The 27,648-nt window shown below is 37.9% G+C and overlaps 1 protein-coding gene across 2 annotated transcripts in view; it reads right to left on the reverse strand.

The window, feature by feature from the left end:
* Positions 1–3,194: 3,194 nt before the first annotated feature.
* Positions 3,195–27,648, reverse strand: part of TTC8 (tetratricopeptide repeat domain 8) — a 47,721-nt gene continuing 23,267 nt past the window's right edge. Inside the window, exons 7-14 of one of the 2 annotated variants that reach the window (XM_036882284.2) lie at positions 24,835–24,920; positions 20,817–20,904; positions 19,491–19,601; positions 10,240–10,379; positions 8,731–8,905; positions 8,300–8,422; positions 5,728–5,811; positions 3,195–3,842 (exon numbers count right to left, since the gene is read on the reverse strand). In XM_036882284.2, coding sequence (XP_036738179.2) covers positions 3,726–3,842; positions 5,728–5,811; positions 8,300–8,422; positions 8,731–8,905; positions 10,240–10,379; positions 19,491–19,601; positions 20,817–20,904; positions 24,835–24,920 — 924 coding nt within the window. In that variant the 3' untranslated portion in view covers positions 3,195–3,725. The remainder of the gene's footprint in view (positions 3,843–5,727; positions 5,812–8,299; positions 8,423–8,730; positions 8,906–10,239; positions 10,380–19,490; positions 19,602–20,816; positions 20,905–24,834; positions 24,921–27,648) is intronic. The other variant, XM_036882285.2, reaches the window with a different exon arrangement.

Genomic DNA, 27,648 nt, shown 5'->3' on the forward strand with positions numbered 1-27,648 from the left:
GTGCCTGTTTTTATGCCAATACCATACTGTTTTGATTACTATAGCTTTGTAATAGTTTGAATCAGGAATGTGATGCTTCCAGCTTTGTTCATCTCTCTCAAGATTGTTTTGGCTTTTCAGGGTCTTTTTTGGTTCCATATAAATTTTAGGATTCTTTGCTGTATTTCTGTGAAAAATGCCATTGGAATTTTAGTAGTGATTGCACTCTATCCATAGATCACTTTGGGTAGTATGGACATTTTAACAATATTAATTCTTCCAGTCCATGGGCATGGAATATTTTTCCATTTTTTTGTGCTTTCTTCAATTTCTTTAATCAGTGTCAATAGTTTTCAGTGAACAGGTCTTTCACCTCCTTGGTTAAATTTATTTCTAGGTATTTTATTCTTTTTGATATCACTGTAAATGGAATTTGTTTCTTAGATTTTCTTTGTTAGTATATAGAAATGCATCAGATTTATGTATATTTTGTATCCCGAAACTTTACTGAATTTGTTTATTCTAACAGATTTAAATAGGAAAAAATTTTTTCTTCCTAAATTTGTCTAGGTCTGGCCTTTTCTTCCCTAAAATAATATGGTTGCTTTTCCCAAGAGTTTCCATCATTTACATTTTACCAACCAATCACCCCTTGATAATTCAGAGTTCAGGTTCAAGGGAAATCAGAGTTCCAGGGAAAGGTTCATAATGCAAGAAATACTGGGAGTCACCAAGGATTATAATTTGATCTTTATTTAATCCTTACTCTTTAATCTCAATAATTTGTCTTTAATATCAAGGAAGTAAAATGACAGCATCTCTCAGAAACGTTTTTGGTCAGCCAAAAACAGGACTAATGGCATCTATGGAAGGATGTAAAACTGCAGTTATTTTCAAATTGCTGAATGAAATATTTTCCCCTAGTACTTGAGCCTAAATAACCATTTTGAAACTCTGGAACATATCCATGGACCATTCCAATTTACCTATTCTCTGTGAAAAATGCCATTGGAATTTAAAACCATCTAGTAAGGCCTTCTACCTAAACTCAGTTCCTGGGTTCATTATTTTCCAATGAGTCTCACCCGCAGTATTTCTAAAATCTGTGTTGTTTTTCTGAGTGCTTAGATTCAATCCCAGTTGAAAGCCCTTGACAGAAATCCTTCGTATTAATAAGGAGTTGATGGTGGAAACTCTAAGTGTAGCAATATGTTGTCTTTACATTAATTTTCCTATCTCTAGGCCATAAATTATATCCTGATGGTGGCTCTGATCCTGGGAAATATCATTCAGAAATTTAACAGAACAATTGGTCCCACGGGGGACTGGGTCAGATGTGAGAAGGAAGGACTTCTAACCTCAGCAATTATGCAGGCAGGCAGCCTTCTTGACGTTTCTCATTTTTATCAGTTCAGAGTTCAATGATCTTAATTTTGGATGAACAATTTGTATATGGGTCGAACACCTTTTTAGCCATGGTAGAAGACAACTGTTAACCTTCCTTCTATAGATATGTTGGCCCAGAAGCCAGAAGTTATGCAGTCCAAAAACAATTTTGTTACAAAAATGTATGTAGCTCCTGATACCGTGTTATGTCATCATTCTGCCCTTGGCCATCCTGACTCATTCTTTGCGTTGGTGTTCACATTGAGTTAACATAAATTCAAAGCAAAAATCTCTCCATATCACCTCAGGAATACTGACTCATTCCTTTTTTGCTGTATTAATATTCCTTTGCTATTCAGTTTTGCTAATGCGTGTAACATTTATTTTTAATGATAATCACTTTATTTATAGGAGAAACACTAAGAAATGATTTAACATAGTGGTTCAGAGCACTTATTTGGGGGCCACACGGCCTTCACTGGAACCTACCTCTGCCACTTACTAGGTTTACAAACTTGGGCAAGTTTCTTGACTTCTTTGTGCCTCATATTTTTTTCTAAGTAAAATGGGAATAATACCACTTTATAGGACTGCAGTGGGAAAAATTAAATGAATTAATTCATATAAAGTGCTTAGAACAGTGCTGGGTACATACATACATCCTCAGTCAATGCAAGTCACTGTCCCTAGCTCTTACTTTAAATTAAGAAAATCCACATTATAAAATTTTAATCTAAATATTGAATTCAGTATTAGGAAACTTGGTAAGTGCTTGTGTAACTTTGTCATGGGGTTAGTACTGACATCTCTTTGTACTTGGGCATATGTTAAATACTCTGGGGAGTTCAGAGAAATTGGAACAATGATTGATCAGATTGCTGAAACACTATGGGAACAGGTATTGAAGCCCCTGGGTGATAATTTGATGGAGGAAAACATAAGGCAGTCTGTAACAAACTCTATCAAAGCAGGCCTGACTGACCAGGTGTCTCATCATGCCAGATTAAAGACAGACTGACAGTTCATCTCCTCATGGACTCCACTCTCCCTTTTGTTCATGCTTGCTGTACAATGAGAACTCAAATAAAAATAAACCAAAGTTTACAAAAAAAAAAAAAAAAAAAAAAGCTAAACAAGCTCTAGCATGTCCTGGAGAACCAGGAAAGGTCAAAGTCTAAAGGGCAGGAAGAAGACCTTGGGTTCCGGTCCTAACAGTCTCGTGGTCCAGTGGTGTGACTCTGGGACTTCCTTTGTTCATCTGTGCCGTGAAGAGATGCACCTACATGGTCTCTGAAGTTACTTCCAGACTCTAACAATCCATACTTTCTTGAATTCACATGTTTTGCTCTTGCCAGCTACATAGTACTATTGATACAAATCTGAACAGAAACAAATAGTATCTGTAAAATAGTTTTCATGAAGAATGAAAAATAACATGGACAGATCCCAAAGTCCAAAACATGAATTTGAGTGGCCCTGTCCCTTTAACATACTTCCCTGTATGAACATGTTCATGAAAGTTCCACTAAATATGGAAGGGACAAGTTAAAGAGCCTTTCCAGAATTTTACAATGCACGGTATTGGGATCTACCCTCATCTTCTCTGGGCTGTCCACAGGTGATTCCTGGTCTATGACTCCATTTCTAATCCTGGTAGTCTTATGGTACCAAGCAATATCCTATCAACAGTTTTTCAGGAAAAAAAACAAAATTGGTGGTACATCATTTCAAATGCAACTAGAATAAAGATTGATTTCTAAGATTACTGCTTCTGAAAAATTTGTTTTATCTGAGATGCTTAAAATAAAAATTCATGAAAAATAACAGAATGATGGTGTTTTACACACTGATTTATTTGAAAGTATAATATATAAAAAAGTATAGAGTGTCACACAAAGCATTTGATAAATAGTTTTAAATGCAATTTTAAGCTCCAAGTAAAGTCTCTAGTTGGGATAAATATACACACTTTGAGCCATAAAGTGCAATTTAAAGGCAGATTTCAGACCTCTTAAGCTACATGATAGCTAATGGCCAGCTTAAGGACATTAAACATGTGCATTTATAAAAACTTGAGGAAATTCATGAAAATATTTTGTAAACATTATAAACAAACTACCACGTAATGCAGAAGAAAGTTTCATGCTCTACTTACAAATGTTTAAATCCTGTCTTTTACAATACTATCAAGTTATTTATTATAAAATTTTTATTACAGTCTTGTTTAAACTCCTTTTGTCATCTTCATTAACATCAAGTACAGGTTTGTGTTACCTATATATATATATATATATATATATACAAATGCACATTTTCCCTTGTATAATGCCCTATCATTAGACTATCTGACCTAAGAACAATCAGAGCGTAGCAAAATGCTGCTTTAACTGTCTAATTAAAAGTTGGGTATCCACATGATCTGGAAATGCTGCTTCCGACTTCTGCGCAGCAACATAGCTTCTCTGTAGATCTCCAATCTGTAAGAAATACCAAAGTAATACCACAGAAAAAAAATGAGATAAAAAAGATAAACAATCAGCACACTAGAAACACACAGGGTTAGGGTAAATTGTTGGATTATGATACTTTGATTTTAGACTTCTTTCACCTAGATTACAGTTCCATCTTCTGCTCCATTACAGTTGTCTAGTTATGAATTCATAAGCCTGTGTTTTCCTTCCTGTCACTGATAGTATTATAAAAACAGAATAACAGTTGCCTGCGAAACAGCCGCTCTGTGTAGTTTAGGAAAGCCTTAGGACAACGATTTGTAAGATACCACAAGGACATCTGTTTAGGGTATTACCTTTTAGACAGAAAACTCAAGCAAAAACTATTGTATTTAAAAATACAATAACATCCTCTGGGAGGTTTTCAATCGTGCTAGCACAGTAATGTTGGGAAGATATAGTTTATAAGATTTATAAAGGGCTTTATAAGTTATATAGGATGTCTCTGGTTTTCAACAAAGTTTGTCTTAAAGTCCTGTCCCATAGAAAACCACACACAGTATCTGAATCCATCAAATGTACCTTGATTCATGTATACATTGCTAAAGAGAGAGCTTTTTAGTGTGGGCAAACAAAAAAATCTAGATAATTTCATTCTGGTAGTTTTTTGTGACATGGATATAGACTAAAAGCATGTTTTCTTTTTTAAATCAGCATTTCTTTTTAACATACTATTTCCTCTTATGGAAGTAATATCTCACTTGAATTATATGTTATTAAGTGATAATATTCCTGAGAGCAAGAAGTGAAGCCTTTATGTTCTAGGGGGCAGCACAGGGCAGTGGAAAACATGTGGGAATGACCAGGAACTGGGCATGAATTCTACACCCGCCTCTGCCATGTGACCCTAGGGGAGACTCAGAAGCCCTCCATGCCCTGGCTTCCATGAGAATGGAAGATGCACAAGGTAGAGGTTTTTGTCTGTTTTATTCATTGCCAGTATCCTCTGTGTACAACAGTGGCTAGTACAGAGCAGAGAAGCTCAATGAATGAAAAAAATCAGTACAAAGAAACAGGTAAGGCGGTGAAGGAATGCCTCACTGCGGTGCTGGGAGAACTAGAGAGGGTGTAGCGCCTGGCACAGCAGCTAGCACTCAACCGGCACACAAGAGTGACAACTTATGAATGACAGCTTACTTTACTTTCACAGGAATGGGAGTGCAGGAGGCTTTATGTTCATACTATGAAAAGTGACAAATTTTTATAATATCTTTTGGCCTATAAAGAGTCTTTATATTAGCAAACATTTTTAGCCATTTCCTTATCCTCAAGACTCACCTTCCATCTTAAAGGAAGGTTTCTAAGTAAAAGCTAGTTATTAGATGTCTTTTGTTTTCTTCTTATTATTAAAAATGGCATATGACTCCTTTTAGCTCTTAGATATTAACTGACTTGTAATACAGGACTGACAGCTGCATTTTTCCCATAATGCTCACAGCTAAAATAGTTTTCACTAATATCCCTAATTTTATAGTGATCATGACACAGACTTAGTGGCAATATGATTTACAAATAATATGCAGGATTTCCTTGCTGTAAAAGTCAATTACTAAATCTTTCCCAAACCAGGACTTGCTTAATGAGTATTTTTTCAATGACTAAATGTCGAACTTTTAAAACATAAAACCATTCTTCTGCAATCTATAATGGTGTTAAATCCAGTCAACATTCAGTGCTAAACTTTGTAAAGTGTATTAAACTATCCCTTAAAGTGAAGACATATGTATACATAATAACTGTTACAAAAAGCATTTCTTTCAGGAAGTTATGGTTTGAATTTCTTTATCTGTACTTTTTGTAGAACAAGAAAGAAAAGGAAACAGATCAGATGATAAATTGATAAAGAGAATACCTTATCAGAGATTGTTGCAAAATTAAAATGTGGCTCATACATATGGGGTGCTAAAGATGATGCAGTTTGTAAGAGTGCTCTTGCCTGTGTTTAAAAAAAAAAGGAAAGAAGAAAAACCAAAGGTATATGAGCATTTATCAGCATTACATTTGTGATTTTTATTTTTTGTAAAAGAGTTCTTTACCAGGATAGGACCTTAATAAACACTCTGATAAATACAGATAACATTCCTCATGAAATACGACTTACTATAATTAAATCTTGACAGCTTGCCAACATTATATTAATAATAAAATTTCAAAATATGGAGAAAATAAGAGAACTGAAAACTTACAATAGATTTAAAGTTATATGAGTATCACTGTTTTTATGAAGTTTATATTTCAGTGTGATATACAACTCAAAATATAACCCTCTTGAAAACAAAAAAGTCGCTAGTTTCTATTGCTGTGTATTGATTAGTAGGTTTCTCTAAGGTGACAGCAGACCAACCAAAAAGCCTTAAGTTCCACAGTGAAGTATCTATTACACTGCTGATCTGAAAATGACAACTGAATGCAACTGAAAATGACAAGCTTTCTGTTCTCTAAAGTACTCAAAAAAACAAAATTCACATCACTTTTGTCTCAAAGGATCATACACTGCAGAGACCACTGAGGGACGTGAGATGCTCACACATTCATTGTTAAGACCACAAACTCAGTATTCCAAGCTGCTGAATTCTAAGTATTCCTCCAACTTCGAGCTAAACCCAAAACCTCTATTCATGACTTGAGGACAAATTTATGTATTTTTTTTATGGAAAATAAAATAACAGTTCATAAACAATGGTGATATTAATTTTTTTGTTTTCTGATTAGCTAGCTGTTTTCTCTTCCTTCTGATTGAAATACAATTTTGAATTATAAAATGGGTTTAGTACCATGAAACCTTTCACCAAAACATCTCAAATTAATTGTATACTAGAGAAACTACAATAAGTAGGAGGGAAAGGAAATCACCAACCTGGGAATAGAGAACATCACTAGCACTTGCTTCATCCGCACACAGGTAAAGTTCCATGACAGAACAAGTTCCCATTTTAGACTACTTAGTTTTTGTTTATAAAATACAAGTTCTTCTCATATACTTTGGGGGAATTTATTAAATAAAGGCAACGTCCAAACATGTTGCTTTCCTTGTTTTGTTAAAAGGTTGTCATTGTACTTAGGAGACCAGGTTGGAGGTTAAGATCACCATGTCTGTGACCTTGGGTAAAGTTACTTACCCTTCTTGAGTCTCTGTTTCTTCACCTCTAAAGTCTGGATTGTAATAATATCTACCCTTGATTACCACTAACATCATATGAGTGTATTTAGCATGTTAAACTTTATGTCATCATCATAATAAACTTACTAAGCATCTGCCATGTGCTCAATAGTATGATTCCACTATGCCAAGTGTCTTACATGCCAGTCCTCACAAAAACACTCTCAGGGACTGTTATCTCTCTACTTTATATATTGCCCATTCATTTCACAAATATTGCCTGAGCACCTACCATCAGCTGGGCACTGTTTTTAATGCTGAAAATACAGCAGTGAGAAGACAGAGAAAGCCACTACTTTGATGCAGCTGGCATTCTACCTTCTACAGGAAATGCAAGGGTATTCTGACAAATGGTAAGTACTGTGAAGAACAGAACAGGAGACATGACACTGCCTGAGGGCTCCTTCAGACTGATGTTTGAGATGGCCTTTCAAAGGAGGAGGTGGCAATTAAATCTGAATGACAGAAGGAAAAGCCATTGCAGATCTGAAATAACATTTCACAGGCCCTAAAGGAAGCACAGGCCCTGAGCATTTGCAGAGCAGCAGGGCAGCCCGCGTGTTTGTAAGCTGGTGGGAAAGTAGTGGCAAAAGGTATAGATGCAGAGATGACATGGGCCTGGAAGGCCACGGTTTGTATCCAGATTTCCTAAGTGAAAGGAGAAGCCTTTGGAGTAAAGTAGTAATAAAAGTATCTTGTTTCTTTAAAAATCCCTTCGACTACTTTGAGGAGGATGTATTAAAGGCTACAACTACTTGCTAATATAAGTGGAAACAAAAAGACCAGACAGGAGGCTCCTTTGGAAGTCCCGGTAAGAGGTGGGAGCAGTCTGGAGAAGGGTGGTGGGGGTGAAGGAATGCCCCACGGTCAGGATGTGACTCAGTGGGGGAGAGCTAACGGAACTTGCTGAACATGGTGGGGGCTTGGGGTGGCAGGGAGAGACAGCAGAAAAACAGAGATTTTAAGGGCAGCCTGAGGATTTTTGGCTTGAGCAGCCGGATGGTGGATGGCAGGCTGTGGATGGTTGAACAGCTCACTAAGATGGGCAAGACTGGGAAGGTGCAGGTTTGTCCTAATACAATCCAGTGTTCTTCTTTTGATACAGAAAGGTTAAGTAATTTGTCCACTTCACGAATACGTGACAGAGCCAGATTCAAATACAGGCCGGTCAGACTCTAGAGCTCATTTTAAAATTATAACATGTAAATGGCTACACAGGACAGCTATTCTTTGAAGAAAGCAGACCGTCTACCGCACCACTGACCTGCTCGATGTGGCCCTTCTGCATCTCCAGCACGGCCAGGTTGTTGTAGGCCTCGGCATGGTTATTATTGTTGACCAGAGCCAGCCGGAAGCACTGAAGAGCCAAGTTTGTATCCCCTATGCCCTACAAAACAGAAGCACATATTCTCATTCACAAATCCATATGCTTCCCCCGGCCGTCTCTTCCCTTCATTGCTCATATAAGTCTTTTCTGCTACCGCAGAAAAAGCAACAAGGACCCATCATAGGAATCAAACGTGAATTGTATGAGAATTTTACCTGTGAATATAAAATGAATTATCGTGACTCCTAGGAATCTCTCAATTGCCATGTAAGACAGCAGCCAAATCTGGAAGCATAAACCTGAAAATTTCTTCAGACTAACTTGTGACCACCTTTTCTAGAACCAGAAATTATTTTAGAGAAACATACCACAGCTACATGTCCCAAGTTGTACCAGACATCAGCTGTCTCCTCTTCATTTTCCGCCAGAGAAAGGGCACGTTCAAATGAGGTCAGAGTCATATCATACTGCTGGGCATAGAAGCAACAGAGCCCCAGATTGTTAAAAAGCTGGCAGTTATAAACACCCATCTGCAGGAGTCGCCTTTTTGAAAAAAAGCACACATATTTCGGTGTCAGACCAACTATATAAATATTAGGACATATATTTTTTTACCCAGAGATGAATTCATTTTATAATTTTTAACAAAAAGAATTTAAATAGGAATTTAAAGCAAATACCAAAGCAAGTCTTCTTTAAGGGCCAGTCATGGGAAATGTGTCTGGAGGCAAGGTCAAAAACAGCTTAACATGTTTTTTTAACTCAAAAGCTGTTACAGAACCAAAGTAAGAAGTAAATAGTCACATAAAGTGAAATCTACATTTTTTTGCTTCATATTTTTGGTGCCCAAAGATAAACTCCTAAGACCTTCTCCTCTAATTTGAGGACTATGTGTAGCATTTACTGTCACGTTTTCAGCTGAGCTGTGTGCTGCTTATGGTTATTGGTATTTTGTGATTTAGCTGTGCCTGCTGACCTCCAATGAGTGTCCACTGTGGAAGTCAAGACCATCAGTGGATCCCTGTGTTATCTCTTAACTTTCATGCTATAGCCAAAGAAGCTCATTTTGTTTCTATGTATCATTAATCCCAAAGGACAAAGGACAAGAGAGCTTAAACCAGCAAATGAAAATCCACACCAGCTGCCCTGAGGAACCCTTGACCCACTTCACAGGTGGGGGAGTAGAGTCAGTTGCATGTGCGTAAGACAGCGCTCATTTTATCTTGTTTACACTTCCAACATGTATTTGGAAAGAATTTTTGCCAGCTGCCAATTACCTCGCTTTATATTACCTAAGAGCTGAAGAGGAAATCAAAATTTAAGAATTAATCTCAGAAACCATCTTTAGGATAAAATAAGTATATGCTCAGAAGAGAACCAGAGAACAGAACTTACTTAAGACTTTGAAAAATGATTTGGACAAGAGCTGACAATACTTCACCAAACAGGGGATCCTGTTTCAGGTCCTCGTTCAGGGCCCAGAATCTGGGGCCCACTGCTCTTTGCAAAATTCATCGCTATCTCAGCATCAGGGTTTTCATATTATAAATAGTGGTATCAGCAGAGGCAGTAATGGTGGGAAGTGCTTCCAGAAACTACTAAACTATTACTTATTGATGACAAAACAGCTAATTCATACAATGACATGGTGTTAAAAACTCAATTCTTCAGGTGTGTTTCTGCAAGATGCCAAATATCTGGGGATTTCTAAATTACTAGATGACACTTCAATGCTTGTAAAACATCGGGTGTTTGAATTTTTAGTGTCATATAGACATGGCCTGCACATTCTCTCTCTATGCTGTCATTCCATCTTCATTACTGTTTCACCAATATTTCACAGGAAAGTAGTTCTACAAATTGACTGGGAGGCGCACCTGTAAAAGCGGAGTGCGATTTCTGGTTGATCAGAGTAAAAGTGGTTGCTTCCAATGCATGCAATAGCTTCCACGTGGGTATTGTCCTGTTTTAAAACTTCTTTGTAGTATTCGGCTGCTGATGAAATATTGTTCATTTCCTATTCTCCATAGAGACAGAAGAGCAATAGCTGTATTAATATTGCCAAGAAATTACTTTTCTCCAATTGATTTTTGTCAGCTCTCCAACAAATTGAGAGCCCACCATGTGCCAGACTCTGTCTAGGCTCTGGGGACACGATATGAATAAAAAAGATAAAGTTCCTGTCCTCAAGGAGGTTACTGCTGGTAGGGAAGACAAACAGGAGCAGCAAGTAATACAATGGCAGGCAAGGGTAACTGATGTGAGGAGAGAGCGAGGTAATAAGGGAGAGGAGAGGGAGGGAAGGTGCCTTCAGAGGGGGTCGCAGAGAAGGTGCCATGTGAACAGAAGTCTGAATGAATGCGGGTCCTGAGCTGAGCACATCTGGGGGAAGTGTATCTGAGCAGAGAGAATGCGCTTGTCACAGATGAAGAGCCACAGAGGTGAGGGGGGCTGCAAAGGCAGTGGGTGGGGGGAACGCCAGGGGCTTGGTCAGCCATAGTAGGAGCTTCAGGTTTTTTTCTAAGTTGATGGAAAACCATTAGATAGTTAAGAGCAGGGGAGTAACGTGATGATTTAAATAACTCGGTGGCTACACACAGGATACACCAAGGTGGGGAAGAATGGTAGCATGGAGACCAGCAGTGGGCATCATAATCTGAGAATCATAAATAAATGCATTTAATGTCACTAAGGAATGTCATCTCTCTCAAATCCACCACCAAGGCCACTTCACGCTCTCATCCTTCATGAAATGTCCCTTCGACCCTCACTTCACACAGCTCTCTTCTGCCTCTCAACTTACATGACACTGTGTGAACCATCACTTGTTCTTATATATAGACTGTTTTTGTGAGATTTTAATCATAACATATTCTATCAATTCTAAGAGACTCTACTGATTGCAAGAAGCACCACACAATGCTTTTTTATCAGACAGAATTTTCTTTGTACATCCACGGACTTTGGTTTCAGTTGTTTTCAATTTAAGGACTTTATTTAGAGCAGTTTTAGGTTCACAGCAAAATTGAGGGGACAGTACAGAGATAAATGCATTTCATTATTCAATATAGAACATTACACCCATTAATATTAGTACCAGTCTCTTCAATATTAGCAATATGAAAATAGTTTTGACCTTGGGAGCCCCTTCAAAGGGTCTCAGAGACCCCCAGGAATCCCCGGATCACACTTTGAGAAATGTTGATATTAAAGTGGTATTTGAGATGCCCTTCCCACTCCTCCTCTCTCATTCCCAAGGGGCAGACTGAGCCCCTTGCCTCAGCGCCTTCTGGGTCTCCCGGAAGCCAAGCCGACTCCAGGACGCCCACGCTCTCCTCCCTGCCGCGTGGAGCAGGCTCTCCGGAGTGGAGGTCTGCGGTTATAGGGCCACGTCTGTGACAGGGTGACTATTATCTAACTCAGAGGCAGAACACCATTAAGTCCTTTTGGTCATAGACCTAAAGCCACACGCTTCAATTCAGCTCTTGTCAGTAATAAAGTTAACAGTTTATCCTCCCTGTGTCCGAATCTTGTTTCCATGTCTTAGTTAGTTTTCAACCTGGAGTGAGGAGCACAAGTGTTATTCGTTAGTCCCATAAAATCCCAATAAAACAGCCACAGGTGGATCCAGACTTATGCCTTATGTATTTTTTCACATGCTTTATATTTGAATTTTTACCTAAAGTCCTCCTTGGACTTTAGGAGGGGAGGCTACACAGCTGAAAAGTAGCTAATATTGTTTTCCAAAACAAAGGACTGTTGACATATTTGTTAATTAATTATAAGTTCATTTTCTCCTGAATTTTACACTGCTTTTATGTACAGCTATTCCAAATATACCTTAATATTTTAAGAATGTAAGAACCCATTGAAAAACATGAAAAATAAAGAATTTCAATAGAAGTATATTCTCTACTTTCAGGTAAAACACAAAAGAACTTGAACAAATGAACATCTTAACTCACTCCCCTGAAGATCCCCCCCACATATACCAAATCCTTCCTGCTATAGACTGAATGTGTCCCCCACAAATTCATATTGAAGCCCTAATCCCCCAGTGTGACAGTATTAGGAGGTGGAGCCTTTGGGAGGCAATTAGGTCGTGAGGGTGACAATGCCATGAAAGTAATTACTGCCTGTGGATAAAGTGAAGGTTCCTATGGCCAGGATCCTCACCTGAACCTAAACTACATGATGATGTAACTGGCCTGCTGCTAGGTTACTGCTCCCACACCCTAGGCAATGAGCTATCTTTGCACTATATAGAGCTCGGCCCAGTGCTCTGGGCAGAGGCAGAGACACTAGTGCTCAACCTACCACTGGGAGAACAAGCCGCGTAATAAACCCTTTCACCCCAAAGAACGTTTTACTGTCATTTCTTTGGTCACACTGAATCCATAGCAAACTTGCCTGGGGCTGAAACCCATTGGCAAGACACTGCCCTTCAAGAAGAGACACCAGAGATGATCTGTCTCTCCACCTGTGAGAGTATGTGGATGTCCGTCTGGAGACCAGAAAGAGGGCCCTCAGCAGGAACCAAATTAGCCAGCATCTTCATCTTGGACTTCTCAGCCTCCAGAACTGTGAGAAACAGATTCCATTTTCATCACCCTGTTTGTAGTATTTTGTTAAAGCAGCCTGAGCAGACTAAGACATTTTCCTTCCAAAGAACAATTTCCACACTGAAGCATAACCTGACCAGTGAGCACTCACAGCCCCCGAAGCATGGGGCCTCATGACATGACTCCTCTGGTTTCCCCAGTGGCAGCACCCCAATGTGCGGCCTCAGGGTCCCAGCTGCCCACGTCGGGGTATCAGTCAGCTCAGGCTGCCATGGCAAGACACTGCACACTGGGTGGTTAGACGACAGAAATTTATTTTCTCGGTTTTGGAGGCCAGACGTCCAAGATCAAGGTGCCAGCCTGGCCTGGCTTTACGAGGACATCCTGGCTTGCAGAGGGCTGCCTTCTCACTGTGTCCTCATAGGGCAGAGGGAGAGTAAGCTCTCTGCTCTCTCTTCTGTTAAGGGCATTAATTCCATCATGAGGGCCCTACCCCACCCCCGACTTCATCTAAACCTAATTATCTCCCAAAGGCTCCATCTCTAAATACCATCACACTGGGAGGTCAGGGCTTCAACGTATGAGTTTGGGAAGGACAGCTTAGTCCATAGCAGGGGGCACCGACCGATGCAGAGAAGGCTCCATCCTGGATCGCTAATTGTTCCAAGACTTTCAGTTCTATAAAATCACCTTCAAATGTTTGTGTACTTGATTGAGGGCACAGAACTAATTTATGTTATCTTGAAGAATTTTAGACTGAAACTAAGTTATGTTTTTGGCAACCTGATAGGTAGTTTTAAAAAGTTATTATTGTAAAATATGTGTTCATGCTAAATAAATTTAAACACTGCAAAAGGGTATAAAATGAAAAGCAAAAGTCCCCTCCCCAAGTCCCAGTCAGCAGAGGCTCTGTTAATAGTTTCCTGAGTATTCTTCAAGACATTTTGTTCACATATATGCACACACACAGGCATGCATGTTTTAATCATAAACAGAATCATTGTACACATTCTGATATGCCATTTATTGTTTTGATTCTGACTGTCTTGTGTCTTGGCTCTTTCCCTATCAGTACAGAGGGCTCTACTCCATTTTTTTCTCTGCATAGTTTTCCATCAGTATATACACCACATTTAACCAGCCCCTTTTTGATGAATTAGTTTCTTTTTTTAACCTAAAAAAAATACTGTAAAACCATCCTTGTACATATCTTGCACACTTCTATGAAAACAGCCTTAAGGAAAACTCCTATAAGTAAACTGCTGGGCTAAAGAGCATGCACCTTTAAGAATCTCATCAGTAACTGTGAACAGCCTCCAAGGGAGTGCACACACTCCCTGCAATAATGTTCCTCTACAAACTTGACAACCCTAGCGAGAGTCAATGGGTTTCAGCCCTGGGCAAGTTCACTATGGATTCAGTGTGACCAAAGAAATGACAGTAGAACATTCTTGGGGTGAAAGGGTTATACCCAACTTTATTTCCACGGTGGCAGGTCAATCACTAAAATCCCATCCCCTCAGAGCGAGTCTGTATGCAGGAAGCCAGTCTCTGCCCCTGGGCCTCTGTCCTCAGCGCTGCCACCACTCCAGCCTCTGCTCTGCTCTCCTGCAGCCTTGCAGCCATGCCACCATGTCGCCCAGAGCACTGGGCAGAGATCTTCATATAGAGTCAATAACAACGTATTGCCCACACATGTGTAGTGAGCTAACCAGCCAGGGCCAGGGGAGAATCCTGGCCACAGGCACTTTCATTTTATCCATACCTAGATACCACAGAACTTACCCACTTTTGTCAACCTGATTAAGTGAAAAGTGGCACCCTGTTCTAGTTTTTATGTCTTTATTCTGACTGAGGTTAGGCATTTAACATACCAATACTGATATTTCTTTTTCTGTGAACTGCTGAGTCATGTCTTTTGCCTGGTGTTGTCCTTCTATTGTTGGTTTGTGGGTATGTGGGGACTGGGTGGGAGACTGCCTGCCTGGACACAAAGAGCTGGAGGCAGACATGCGGCTCAGAGTCCTGGGCGCGGACTCTGCTTTCTCCTTCTAGATGAAATGAGCCTGTGCTGATGATGCTTTCAGTCCAAACCCCAGGAAAGCCCAGTTGTATAAACATTCCCTTCAGAGCAAAAGCATAGATGGTTTGCTTAAGTTCTCCCAAAGGGCAGCACCAAGCTCCACGAAAGGGCAGTGGTGTAGCCGACAAGCAGCTGGAATTGGGCTGCTGTGTCACCTCTGTGGTGGCTGTACTTGCATAGAGACGGTCAACGGCTCTTGTGTAAGCTGGTTGGAAAACAAGGGCCTATGAAAAAGCCATGCCACAATTCTGAGCCACAACTGCTCCGAGGAACACCTAGTTTCCATAAGGGTTTATGTTCTTGACTAAATAAATTAGAAGTTTTAAGTTTGTGTGCAGGCACATTTGTGTGTGTATGTGTGTGCGTGTAATTCTCCACCAACCTGCAAACCACCTGAAATCCAGCAATTTTTAAGCAATGTACAGATGGAGGAAATTAAAAGTCATCTTTTGTCTGTCTCAAGTATGGAAAATACTTCCCATTTGATATTTTTACTGTTTTTTTTTTTGGCTTGTTTTGGTTTTACTTGTATATGTGTTTTTACTACATAGAAAAATTTAACTTCTCAAATGTATCAATCTTTTCTAGTATGGCTTTCTGACTTTGTGTCATGCCTAGAAAGGTCTTCCCATTCCAAATTTATACAAATAATTCATTTGTGTTTTCTTTTGGAACTTTCATGGTTTTAAATCTTTGAGTCAGTTGGCAGTGGCAGATTCTTTTAGTATAAGAAATCATTACTCATCAGCTCTATTTTTTTTATCTGTTTAATAATTCAATTGGTTTAATAGGCAGTACTTATTACATTAAAAATTTTCATATGTATGAACAAATATAGATTCTGTTTTGGCCCTTTAATCTATTCCTGCATCAGAACTGTTTAAATTGTAGTAGTTCCAGGTACATTTTATGAATGTAGATTTTTAGAAATATTTTCAAATATATAAATGTCACTTCAAGTATATAAATAATAGTGGTATCATTTACATGATTTTTACAGTGGTTATTTTTGAACCAATTCACAAGATAGTAACTATATAATTAGATTTTTAGTTATTTAAAATAAAGTTACAAATAACTTCAGGAAGTGAATGTTGCAGTGGTTCTCAAACTCTGTTATACATCAGAACCACCTATTGAGCTTGTTAAACATTCAAAAGCCTGAGTTCTACCATCCAGGACATCTGATTCAGTAGGCAGAGGATCGGATGATTGGCCACACTTCTCAAACATTCCCAAAGTCATTTTTATACACAGTCAAGTTCAAGGGCCACTAGAATAGTATTTCCCAGGGTAACATTTCTTATCTCAAACACCTTGAACAAAGAAGAGCTCAAACAGAGAACTTGCCTTTTGAGTGGATAAACAAAATGCCTCAAGAAAAATTAAAACCACAACCAAATAAATTTAGGCAGGATAAATCATTTTAAACAACTTTCTCTACAAAACAGTGAACAATAGGCAATACAACATGCTCGTGTAAAAACTGGGAACATTTAAAAGATACCAGACCAAAATCAAAGTGATAAATAAAGAGAATATAAAGGAGGAGAGTCTCTCCAGAGAAAAGTATGATGAACCCACAACTGCTCGGAGGCAACACCTCGTTTCCAGAAGAAAAACCCCTAAATGCATTTGGGTTGCAAAGCTAAGGAACAAACTTTACTAATTAACTCTAAATCCACTGTCCCATAAAGAGAAAAAGAACATGCAGGATGTCTGTCTCTTCTTGTAAACTTCGGCCTAAGGGAAATTAACTATGTAAATTCAAGGGGAAATACTGCATCTGACTCTTTAAAGTTAATGCTTAGCTCTGTTTTCTTTTTTTTTTCATTGAGGTAATACAATAAAGTGCACAAATCTTAGTGTCTAGTTTGATGAATTTTGACATGCACATGCACTCATGTAACCTTCACCCAGACCAAGATGGGCTTAGTCCTTGAGCGCACCATTTGTGGATGACATACCGTCCTCACAGCTATGAGGCTTTCCTCTCCAATTCTTTCCTCCTTTGAGTGCCATCTCCATTCTACTTTCTCACAAAGCCGTCTACTGCACTCTTATAAAAGGGAATGTTCCTCTAACTCCTGGCCAGACCCGGAGCAGGAAAAGAAAAAGGTAACTGATTAGGGAATCTGCTGATTAGGGAATCTGCTCCAGAGCCATTCCATCCCAGCCACAGTTAACAGTGCCTGTAACAGAGGCTCAAAAGGAATTCTGACCAGCAGCCACATGTTAAAGATTCCCTAGTTCCCCAGCTCTCTGTCAGCAGTTCCTGCCTAACAAGAGAAGAGCAGGAGGATGTAAGTGTGTAGAAGCAGAGCCCAAAATGTCAAAGGGCTCGGATTGTATCAAGATAGTCATCACTGTGCATGAATTACACTGCTTTCAAAAATCAATTCTGTTGGAGTTCCTATCTAAACTTGGTCAAAATTTTGTTTGTGTTCAATTTAGGGCCACACAAGTAAGAACAGAGATACAACATAGCATTTTCAATGGATAATCAAAGTCTTCTATGTTTACCAAAATTATATTTCAAAAGGGGAAACAATCTTTTTAGACAATTTAAAAATATAATCTGCTTTTTATTTTAAAAGCAATGCATGTTCATTACAGAAAATTTGGAGAAAGTACAAAGAAAAAAATTAAAATCATTCATATACTACCACCCAGATATAGCAACTTTTACTGCCTTCCATTCTTTTTCTAACAAAATAAATTTTAAATATTATTCCCTAGCATTTCAAGGAAATTAAAAGAGAACAGAGAAGTTTCTTGTAAATATTCTACTTTAAGTACTAAACAGTAAGATACTTTTCTAAAAAGTGACCAAACAACTGAAATGAAGAGATTAAACTATTTACAGATGATGAGGATATTACATAGGAAATCTAAGAGAATCTAAGACATGAAAACTTAAAAGAGTATTTAGCCAGGTTGCTAGAAAAAATTAATGTATTCCTTCTCACCAGAAATAATCAAATAGAAAATGCAATAGAAAAAAAAAGATTCCATCCACAGTGATACCTAGAAATAGATCTGTGCAGAACAGAGTTAACAGAACAGGTCTGAAACTGCTATTCTTAGAAAGGCCTACTTGCAAGGTTGGTCCTTAACTGACATCTAAAAACTTGGTGGGTTCCATATATTATTATAATATAATTATTATATATAATATAATTAATATAAAATTCTCCTCAGATGATACAAGTGGCTCACTACCCCTCCACTGTTTGTACAAACAATGTGGAATATAAACTTGATGTGGTGCATGAATTTTTTGGAGTCTGGAATTTGGGTACATGACAGGCAGAGGATGCCTATACAACAAGACCCCAGCAGTGACCTCAGATGTCAAGTCTCTCATGAGCTTCCCCGACAGCAATTCACACACATTGTTACAACCTGTTCCTGAAAGAATTAAGTGTGTTGTATGTGACTCTACTGGGGGAAGACATCTGGAAGCCTGGTTTCCTCTGAACTTTGACCCATGTGCCTTTTCCTTTTACAGATTTTGTTTTGTATCCCTTTGCTACAATAAATGTTGGCTGTGAGCACTGCTGCATGCTGAGTCCCAACTCCTTCCAATAAATCATTGAATGTCAGAGTGGTTCGGGGGACTCATAACAAAACATCTTTATAGAGCTAATTACAAAATAGTCATTGAGGCACAAAAGAAGACCTAAGTAAATAGAGAGTTGTATCTTGATCAAGAGTGGGAAGAAAGGCAGCTCCCGCACCATTTATATATTTAATGCAATTCCAATCAACATGTCTGCAGTAGTTTTTTTTTAATGGTTCTTGATAAGTCAATTATAAAATCAATATGGAAAAGCAAAGGGCCAAAAATAACCAACTGTGAAGAACAGGTGGCAGAATCTGCCCAACTTGCTATCAGGAATTACTGTAAAGCTATAGTAATTAGGCAGCAAGGAGGCTATCTCAATGGGGCTTTTCATGGAATTTGACAACATGGCTCTAAAATTTCTAAGAATAAGCAAAAGTTGAAAATAGCCCAGACATTCCTAACAAAGATGAACAAAGTGCGCTACCACATAATATTACAAGGCTACAGGAGTTAAGATGGTATAATATTGTTACAAGAATAGAAAAACAGACCAAGAGAACAGAATACAAAGCCCCAAAATGTATCTACCATCTATACAAAAAAACATTGATACTGGACCTTACAGACCTTGGGAAAAGAATGTGCTAGAACAAACAGCTGTCTATATAAGGGGAAACTAGATCCCTATCCCATGCCATCCTCTACAGTCTTCTGTATGTTTGAAATACTTCAAAATAAAAACTTAAGTGTGACTAAATGCATACGCTAAAATCTCCTATTCTATTGGTAAGCCACAGGCTAACAATAATAATTTTATAAATTGTTCTCCTTGCTTGGACCCCAAGGGATGATAAGCTTACTGAAGTAGCATGAACCTCAATTTTACATCAACTTTTTGAATAATAAAAACCTTACCTCATAGATCCTGGCAATTCCACAGAGTAGGGTTACTTCTCCTGGAAACGTATCTAAGCCTTGTTTAAAAAGATTTAAAGCAGTCACAGGTTGATCCAATGAAATATAAACCTAAAAGCAAAACACATTTGAATAAAAGTATTCGTTTCTTAAAAAACAGTATTTGTTATGACAAGTTTGTAATCATTGTCTAGTAACAAATTATCTCCTAGACGTCACAGTAAAAAGTTGTCAGAAATGTGAGCATTAATTTCAATAATGATGTTACAGTTTTCTCTCCACATGTTGTATATGAAGCATTCATTCATTTATCCCTTCAGTAAATGCTTATTGTAGGCTTACTATTTTCACAGAGACTGAGCAGCAACTAAACAAGAAAGGAACGAGGGAAGATCTTAGAAGAGGACAGGCATGAGTACGTCTATATGCTGGCACTGAGGAACCAATTACGAGACTGAAGGGGAAGATGCAGGAGAAAGGATGAGCCATGGAACATGGAAGTCTGGGAAAGAGCAGCAGTGGAGAGCCTGGGAGAAGGTGTGTTTAGAAAAGGACCCTCAGAACAGAGGAGAAACAAATCTGTGAGCAGTGGAGTCAGGGAGCTGAGAAACTTAGCGCTTAACGGCTTCTACTGAATTAAATACTTCAGATGCAAGCATGGATAAACAATATACCTAACAGGGATTTCTAAAATAGAGAATTATAGTTTCATGTATAGAAACATAAGATTATGACATGCTGGGTCTTAAAAGCCAAATGACCCTGAAAAACCTACTTCTCCTCTTTAAGTCTTCTTTTCCTGAGGAGTCCAAAGGAAATGTGAAAACCTACCTTGCTGGGTTGCTATGAGAGTTAAATTATACTGCATATGGAATGGACCTGACACAATACTTTACACTGAGAAGGTGCTCAATAAAGGGTAAATGTTGTTTTTGTTATTATGGTAAAGTCAAGAAATAAAGGACCTACATAAAAACAATGCCTGTTCTCTACAGCCTGCTTAGGTGGGAAACGAGTGTGTTGTGGACAAGAGGGACTCTCTGGGTCTGTTACCTATGGGTGGTAAGATAGTGGCATTTTCTTCTGCTCTAATCAACAATCTTTCAAAGGAGTTTTCTTATTTCTCATAGCAATCAACTTCTCCTGAGACAGCTACCCTCCAGATATGTCCTTACTTTTCCCATTACTATAAAGAAAAATAAGTATGAGCACCTTAACTTGCCAAATATTCTTGAAGAAACTGGCTATTTTCCCCATGCACTAACCAGAATTTAAACATTTACTCTGAGAAGACAGAATTGACTCAAATTAAGAATAGTTACTTACTTTTGCCAAGTAGAGAAATGTATCTACCATTTCCTGCTGCTTCAGGGCTGATTTAAACTGCTTTTCTGCTTCACGATACATTCCTAGCCTAAGAACAGCCATTCAGAAAATTAGACATTCAACTTAAAAATAAACACCACAGCACTTATTCACACACTAAGGATATGAACAGAGACAAACTGCATCTCGAAGAGTAAGCATGTACTGAAGAAGGTAATGTCATACACATAAATTAATATTAACATGTATGTTTATAAAGTTTAGCAAAAAGTTGCCTATCTCCCATATTCACTGTCTGTCCAACCCTCAGAATGGTGTGTGAAGAGTCCGTGTGAAACCTAGTCACAGCAGGACTAGGTAAGCCAGTAGCTGCCAGTGAGCCAGGGCATACCAGCCGCCCACCCAAAGAGCTTACGATCAGCTGAACATATGGCAGAGACCTGAATACGTGCTTAGGGTCTCCTGTTTTATTGGAAGAACTGAAGGATGACATTTCTTTGAAAACATCTGCTCTTGGACAAAAGCCCATTTTTAACGCCATTTTTAAACAGTTTATGTAAGTAGTAATAGCCACTTGAGTAATAGAGCTAGACCATTTTATTACTCTGGAAACATTTTCTTTTCCTTTTTTAGTCTCTGATACTGATTGTCCTGGTCTAGGAATTTGAGATTTGTTCCTTGCACCCATTTCTTTTGCCAAGGGAACACTGTGTTACCACTAAATTAATCATTAAATTTATTTAATGGTTATAAATTTAAATAAATAAATTTATTTATTTAAAGATCTGTTGGGCTTTCTCATAACTACTCATCCCTGGCTATCTAAGAGCTTCTTAGGCACTTTATAATGCTTTTATTTTGTGCAATAAAGTCAGAACAATACACAGAATGTTCCATTGTGCTACTTTCATTTAAAGGATTGAAAGAACAGCTTTGCTTTTTTCCTAACCTAAGCCTCAACCACTGGTGTGGCCCTCCCCAAATAGCTGTTGGAGAAGTAGGATTAAAGGGGTTAAAAGTGACCCCAAAAATCTGGCCTAAAGTTAGAGGATGTGTGACACAGCCGAAGCCGCCACCTCTTCAAAGATCCCACAGCTTTTACAGGGAGTATTCATAAAACGTTACCACAGAACTCTAAAGTTATGGACAACAGAGTATTTATATACAAAGCTTCAACTGAACATTTAGGTCAAACATATGCTTGAAGTTCAGTCAGTCACTGGATACCATGAACACTTAATTATCCATGAGAGTCTATATATTTTTATCTGACAAATTATCTCTTTCCAAAAATGATTTAAAAGGGATTACAATAAAAAGACAAAGTAAGAATATGAAAACAAAAATCAATTAAAAAAAACAAACTAAACACAAGCAATAAAGGAATCAGAGCTATTGAGCTACCTGGAAACCAAAGAAAAGAAGGAAGAATGAGTCATATGTTTTTTTTTATTATGCATCTTCAAGAGATTAATTTCTTCTAGTACCACCAAGAAGGAATTTATCACATGGGTTCTTGTGCAAAGAAAATGGGGTGGGCCATGTATAAAGAAAGTTTAGAAATAATGAAAACATCAGTCAAATTTGTGAGCATAGCCAATATCAGAGTCAGACCCAGAGATAATTCTCAACAACCGCAGACTTTTTCTCTCTGATTTAATTCAATAAACACTGTCAAACACCACATGCACGCACAGTTCATGACGGTAAGGAGACGCAGAAATGAAGATTAAAAACCACATCCTAAAGGTACCAATAAAGAATAAAACAAAACATGTTCACAAATAATCGTGTTATGGCCAATAAGAAAAATAAAAGCGCTTTTTGAGCACAGAGTAGGAATGAACCAAGACAGTGTCAGAGAGGAAGTATCAGGCAAGATTTTGCCAGCTAGACAGGGTGGAGTAGGGGTGGAGGGGATACCTCAGGGGTAGACAGGAGTAGGGGTGGAGGGGAGCCTTCAGACAGAAGCAAACTATCAGCAGAAGTAAAGAGAGCAAAATGCACAGCATGTGGGGGATGCTGAGCTGTCTGGTTTCACTGAAAACAAGGACACAATAAAGGTGAGAGGCATGGGCAAATATGCAGGCTGGCACAAGAACATGGATGCCATACCTCAAATCCAGGCTTCATTCAAGGAGTAGTGAGGTTAACCAAAGAATCCAACAACAGCCGTTCTTTCACAACAGTTACTCTGACAGTGGTATTTAGGAAGAACTGATGAGGCAAGACAATGGAGGTGGAAAACCCAGACAAGCCAATGCAACAATTCAGATAAATGCCACTTAAAGCCGGAAGCAGGGCCTTGAAGTGGGAATGGGTAGGAAGGAACAACTGTGAGAGCTACTGCAGAGGAAGAACCAGTAGAACTTACTGGTTAGGAGCAGAGACACAAGCCAATTTGGCGCTACATCCTCTGGTAATCCGCCCTTGATCTCTCCAGTCAAAGTCAGGGGCTTTCTCTGGGCTCCTACTGCACCTCCCGCTCGCTTCCACCATCCAGGGAGCCATGCTTGTAATTGTTTACTGTCTTCTGTCCCCCATTCAACTGTTAACCATTTGAAGGAAGGGACTATCTAATAAAGATTTGTAACCTCTGTGCCTGGCAGAGTAGCTGCTCATAAATACTTTACAGAGTGAGTGAATAAAAAAATGAATGAATGCTGAACACATAATAAAGATGAGAAGCTATTAAGGAACAGAGAAGAACAATAATTAATATGACAAAGTGCCTTCCATTAAATGCCATCCTATATGAATGGCAGAAGGTATCTGAATTGTGCTTTTCTTTAATTATTAAAGATTTCTGGAGGTTTTGCTTAAAAGCTCAAGATTCCAAGATTTTCTTCAGAAATTACATTCCTAAAAGTTTAATGTTTTAGTGGCCTAAGATTACCTTTTAGCAGAAAATACTTCCTCAGTCTAACAGTAAGAAAAAATCAAATTCTATGTGAAATATCTAAATGGAAAATAGTCTTAATTTCAATGGAAGACTAAGCATCATTTTTATTCTCACAGTGTCTGACTAACAATTAAACATATTGAAGGATACCCAAGGTAGCCAGTCTGCCTGGTTTTTGAATAATAAAAGACATGGTTATTTTTGTAAAATATAACTGTTCACTGTCTCTATTTTTCAAATGTTCCAAGTGCATTTCAGTATGAAGCAGCAAGTTCCAGATCTACTGGTTGTTGTGTAACAGTTGTAAAAGTAATTACAATTTTTCTGATGTCTCAATTAATTTGCTTAAAAATGTGCTCAAACATTAAGTGAATTAATGTAAAACTATTCAGATACATAGAAAAACACTGAAATTGTGCAAACAGTAAAAGAACTGCCATCAGAATGCTGAGCTCCAGTTCCTGTTCTGCCATTTACTAACTATATGAATGTGGACAAGTCACTATCTTTCTGAGGCTCCGTTTTTCTCATCTGAACAAAAGGCTAATAATAGCAGCTACTTGCAAGGTGCTGTGACATTTTAATGAAAAAATGTAAAGCTATCTCTTAACTGTAAAGCACTTCACATATGTGAGTCATCAGTGGAAATAAAGAAGACATAGAGCCAAGAGGAGTGCGGTGGGAATCAACAGACTCAAATCTAGTCCCAGGTCTGTTACTAATTAGGTCCTGCTGCAAATCACAGCCTCTCTCTGGCCTCAGCTTCCTCATCTGGAAAAGGATGTTGGATCTGATGGTCTCCAAGTTTCCCCTTCCCAGCTCTGAACTTCTACATTCTAAAAGCAACAGTTCTTAGTGCTACCATGTGGCTAAGAAAATGCTTTCTCAAGTAAGCCAAAGAGATCATTCTCATTTCTTATATAGAAATCTAACTGGCCCCCCAAAAAGTTATCAAATTAGAGGCTCTAAAATATGTTGCCACTTCTAAACCCTTCACAAATACCCGTAATAACGTTTTCCAAGCTGCAGTTAGAAATCTAATTGGCCCCCAAAAAAGTTATCAAATTGGAGGCTCTAAAATATGTTGCCACTTCTAAACCCTTCACAAATAATTACCTGTAGTAACATTTTCCAAGCTGCACTTTCCACCACCAGTCCTTGTACTGAGAATGCTCTGTGGAAAGGGCAGCCAGATCCAAAGCCTTTGAAAACAATTCATTTTAGATTAGGATTTTATTCTCTAACAATAAACAGAAACAATAAATAATGAAATAAAGCACACAATTAGTATCAATCAAAACATGCATCAGAAATCCGACAGAAGCGTAAGTTGTTCATGTTTCCAGATGGCCATGCCAATTTTCCCTAAATAGTCAGTTCCAGACCAGAGGGCTGACAGCAAATGAGAAGCAAAAATTGATCAAAGGGAGGCAGATGTACAATATATTTGAATACAATTTTAATATATAAGGTATGAAATTAATATTAAACAACCAGAAATGTTTATCCTCTGCCTACCATTGGTAACTGTCTAATGATATAAAATGCCTCTAACCTCAGTGGCAATCAAGCCTTTGGTGTGTTAACCTGGTCCAACTGCAGGCCCCACTTTAATGACAGATGTAGAGAAAGAGAGAAAAATCCAAAAGCAGACAGAAAAAGGTTTGGAAAATGGGAGCATGAAGAGCAGGAGTGAGGGTATGTGGGTAACCACTGTCTTCAACAACCATTGTACCGTTATTCTGACCTCACCTTACATTCCAGTAATTCTAAGTCAGACTTTCCTTTGCTGCAGACTACAAAAGATCTTAATTGCTTTCATATTTGATGTGTGTTTATCCCTTTCTCTCTCATGTCCTACAGTTTGTTCCTTCTAGTGTTTATTCAAGATTGGACATGAGATGACTAAATTGGAATTATGATTTTATACACAGGAAATGGAAACCATTTGGACAAAGAGGAAAGCAAATTAACCTTTACACAAATCTGAAGCTCATGTAAAGATTTGGTGAATAAAAAACTTAGGTTAATGGTTTTAAAAGAACCCTGATTTCTTAAAAAAAATTTCTTATTCTTTCTCTCAAGACTGAAAAGCTTTTATTCTTTGGTCAGTGTTAATATAATCATGATATCCAAGAGCTCAGTTAAAGTAACTCTTAGATTTGCAGTTCTATTATCTCAAAATGTATCCCATATTATTGTGCATTTCTTAATATGAACTCTTTTTGAAGTGAAATCTCAGAAGAATGCCTTGATTCTCCTACTGCAAAATTAATAACTTTTCCTTGTGTTTCCCATTCTCCCTCGCTCTAGGGGAGAATCTAAATATGAAAAGTATTTATTTTAAAAAATGGTGTCACCATGCTGAGGTTCTAATAGACTTGAACAACCAACATCTAACTTGAAAGCTATGTAAATTAAGAACAAGCCACACACTACTTTCATAAGCTTGTTTTTCTTTTTTTCCTCTAAGCCAGAAATAAAAATGAAAGCAAAAAGTAAGGAAAAAAGTATAACTTCAATTAGCATTATCTTGGGAAATACTAGAGAAACATTTTCAGTCAGCTCAATTCAAGAGTACATTACAAATATATGAACATATTAATATCTTAACTTCATGTTTATAAAGACCTTTTCCAGCAAGTAGATAATACTCATTCTCATGTTTAATATAACATTCTATTTTTCAGAAAAATGTCATTCTTAACTTTTTTACCTAGTCTAATTTCCCAAGGTTAGATTTAGTGTTTATCACAGGCTGTTGATTTACAGATACGGTCCTGAAAAGCTTTCTATGTAGGACCCCTGTTTGTGCTAAGCCAGTTAAGGAAATTAATATGAATTATTGATACAGAATAAAAATGGTAAATAAATTCATTTTGATGGCTATTCTTCATGTGAATCCTGAGGCTGCGCTAGGCAAAACTATTTGTGACCATTTCAAATGGACCTTAAGTTCTCTGAGGACAGGCACCCTTCTTACTCATCTTGCTGTCCCAGGATGTTGCCATGTTGCTAGGAGGCACTCAGGAAGTATTTGTTGATTGAACCAGTTCTTTGTTTCCTGGTTTATATTGAACATAACTTAAAGACCAAAGAAAACTGTTATTGCAAGACTCATAATTAAAAACTATTAAAATTTTATAAATGTTAAAGTGATGACAGAAGATGTGTATTTCTTTAAAGTTTTTCCCAGTTTTTTAAAATAAATGACCACATACTTATTATCTAAGGATCTTTGGATAATTTACTCAATATAATATCTAGATATTAATAAAGTCCTAGAATGTCATATAAAGGCCATAAGTTTATAAAAGTCCCTAAGTAGAGGCGATCTTGACAGATCTAGGCAACATGTCTGTGAATACATCCAACTGAGCAGCCCAGTGAATTTCCTAAGTAACAGTGCTTCAACCACTAATGTTTAAAAATACAATTATCTTTTTACTATTGTTATAGTTACAACAACTTCAGGCTGATGAAGTTAAAGTGCATACAGAAATAAAGATTCCAGAATCACTAACCCACAGGTCACTTTAGTTTCGTCAATTCTGCCAACATTGCACCAAAAGGCACAAGGAGAGAGAAAAGGGAGTTATTAAGAACTCAAAGGCAGAAATAGCTGTTTATAAACCAACTTTACTTTTCATAGTATTTAAATATTACTTTATAATATTCTCTATAGTTACCTACGTGAGAACCAGCAACACAAAAGACTCTTCAGTTTTGTCAGTCTTTCCTCCAAAATTGGAAAAACCATTAAGAACTCAAAGAAACACAGTTTTTCATGGAAGATCGATCTTACTGTTTCTTAACATTTAAGTGCCACCTCACGGTATTTTATTTGTCAATAATTCTCTATACTTGTGTGAAATAGTTTATTTAAAAAGAAATTTGGAAACCACCCAAAGTAATAACAAAAGCATCTCC

This window comes from Manis pentadactyla, chromosome 11, assembly GCF_030020395.1.
Source record: "Manis pentadactyla isolate mManPen7 chromosome 11, mManPen7.hap1, whole genome shotgun sequence".
Lineage (NCBI taxonomy): Eukaryota > Metazoa > Chordata > Mammalia > Pholidota > Manidae > Manis > Manis pentadactyla.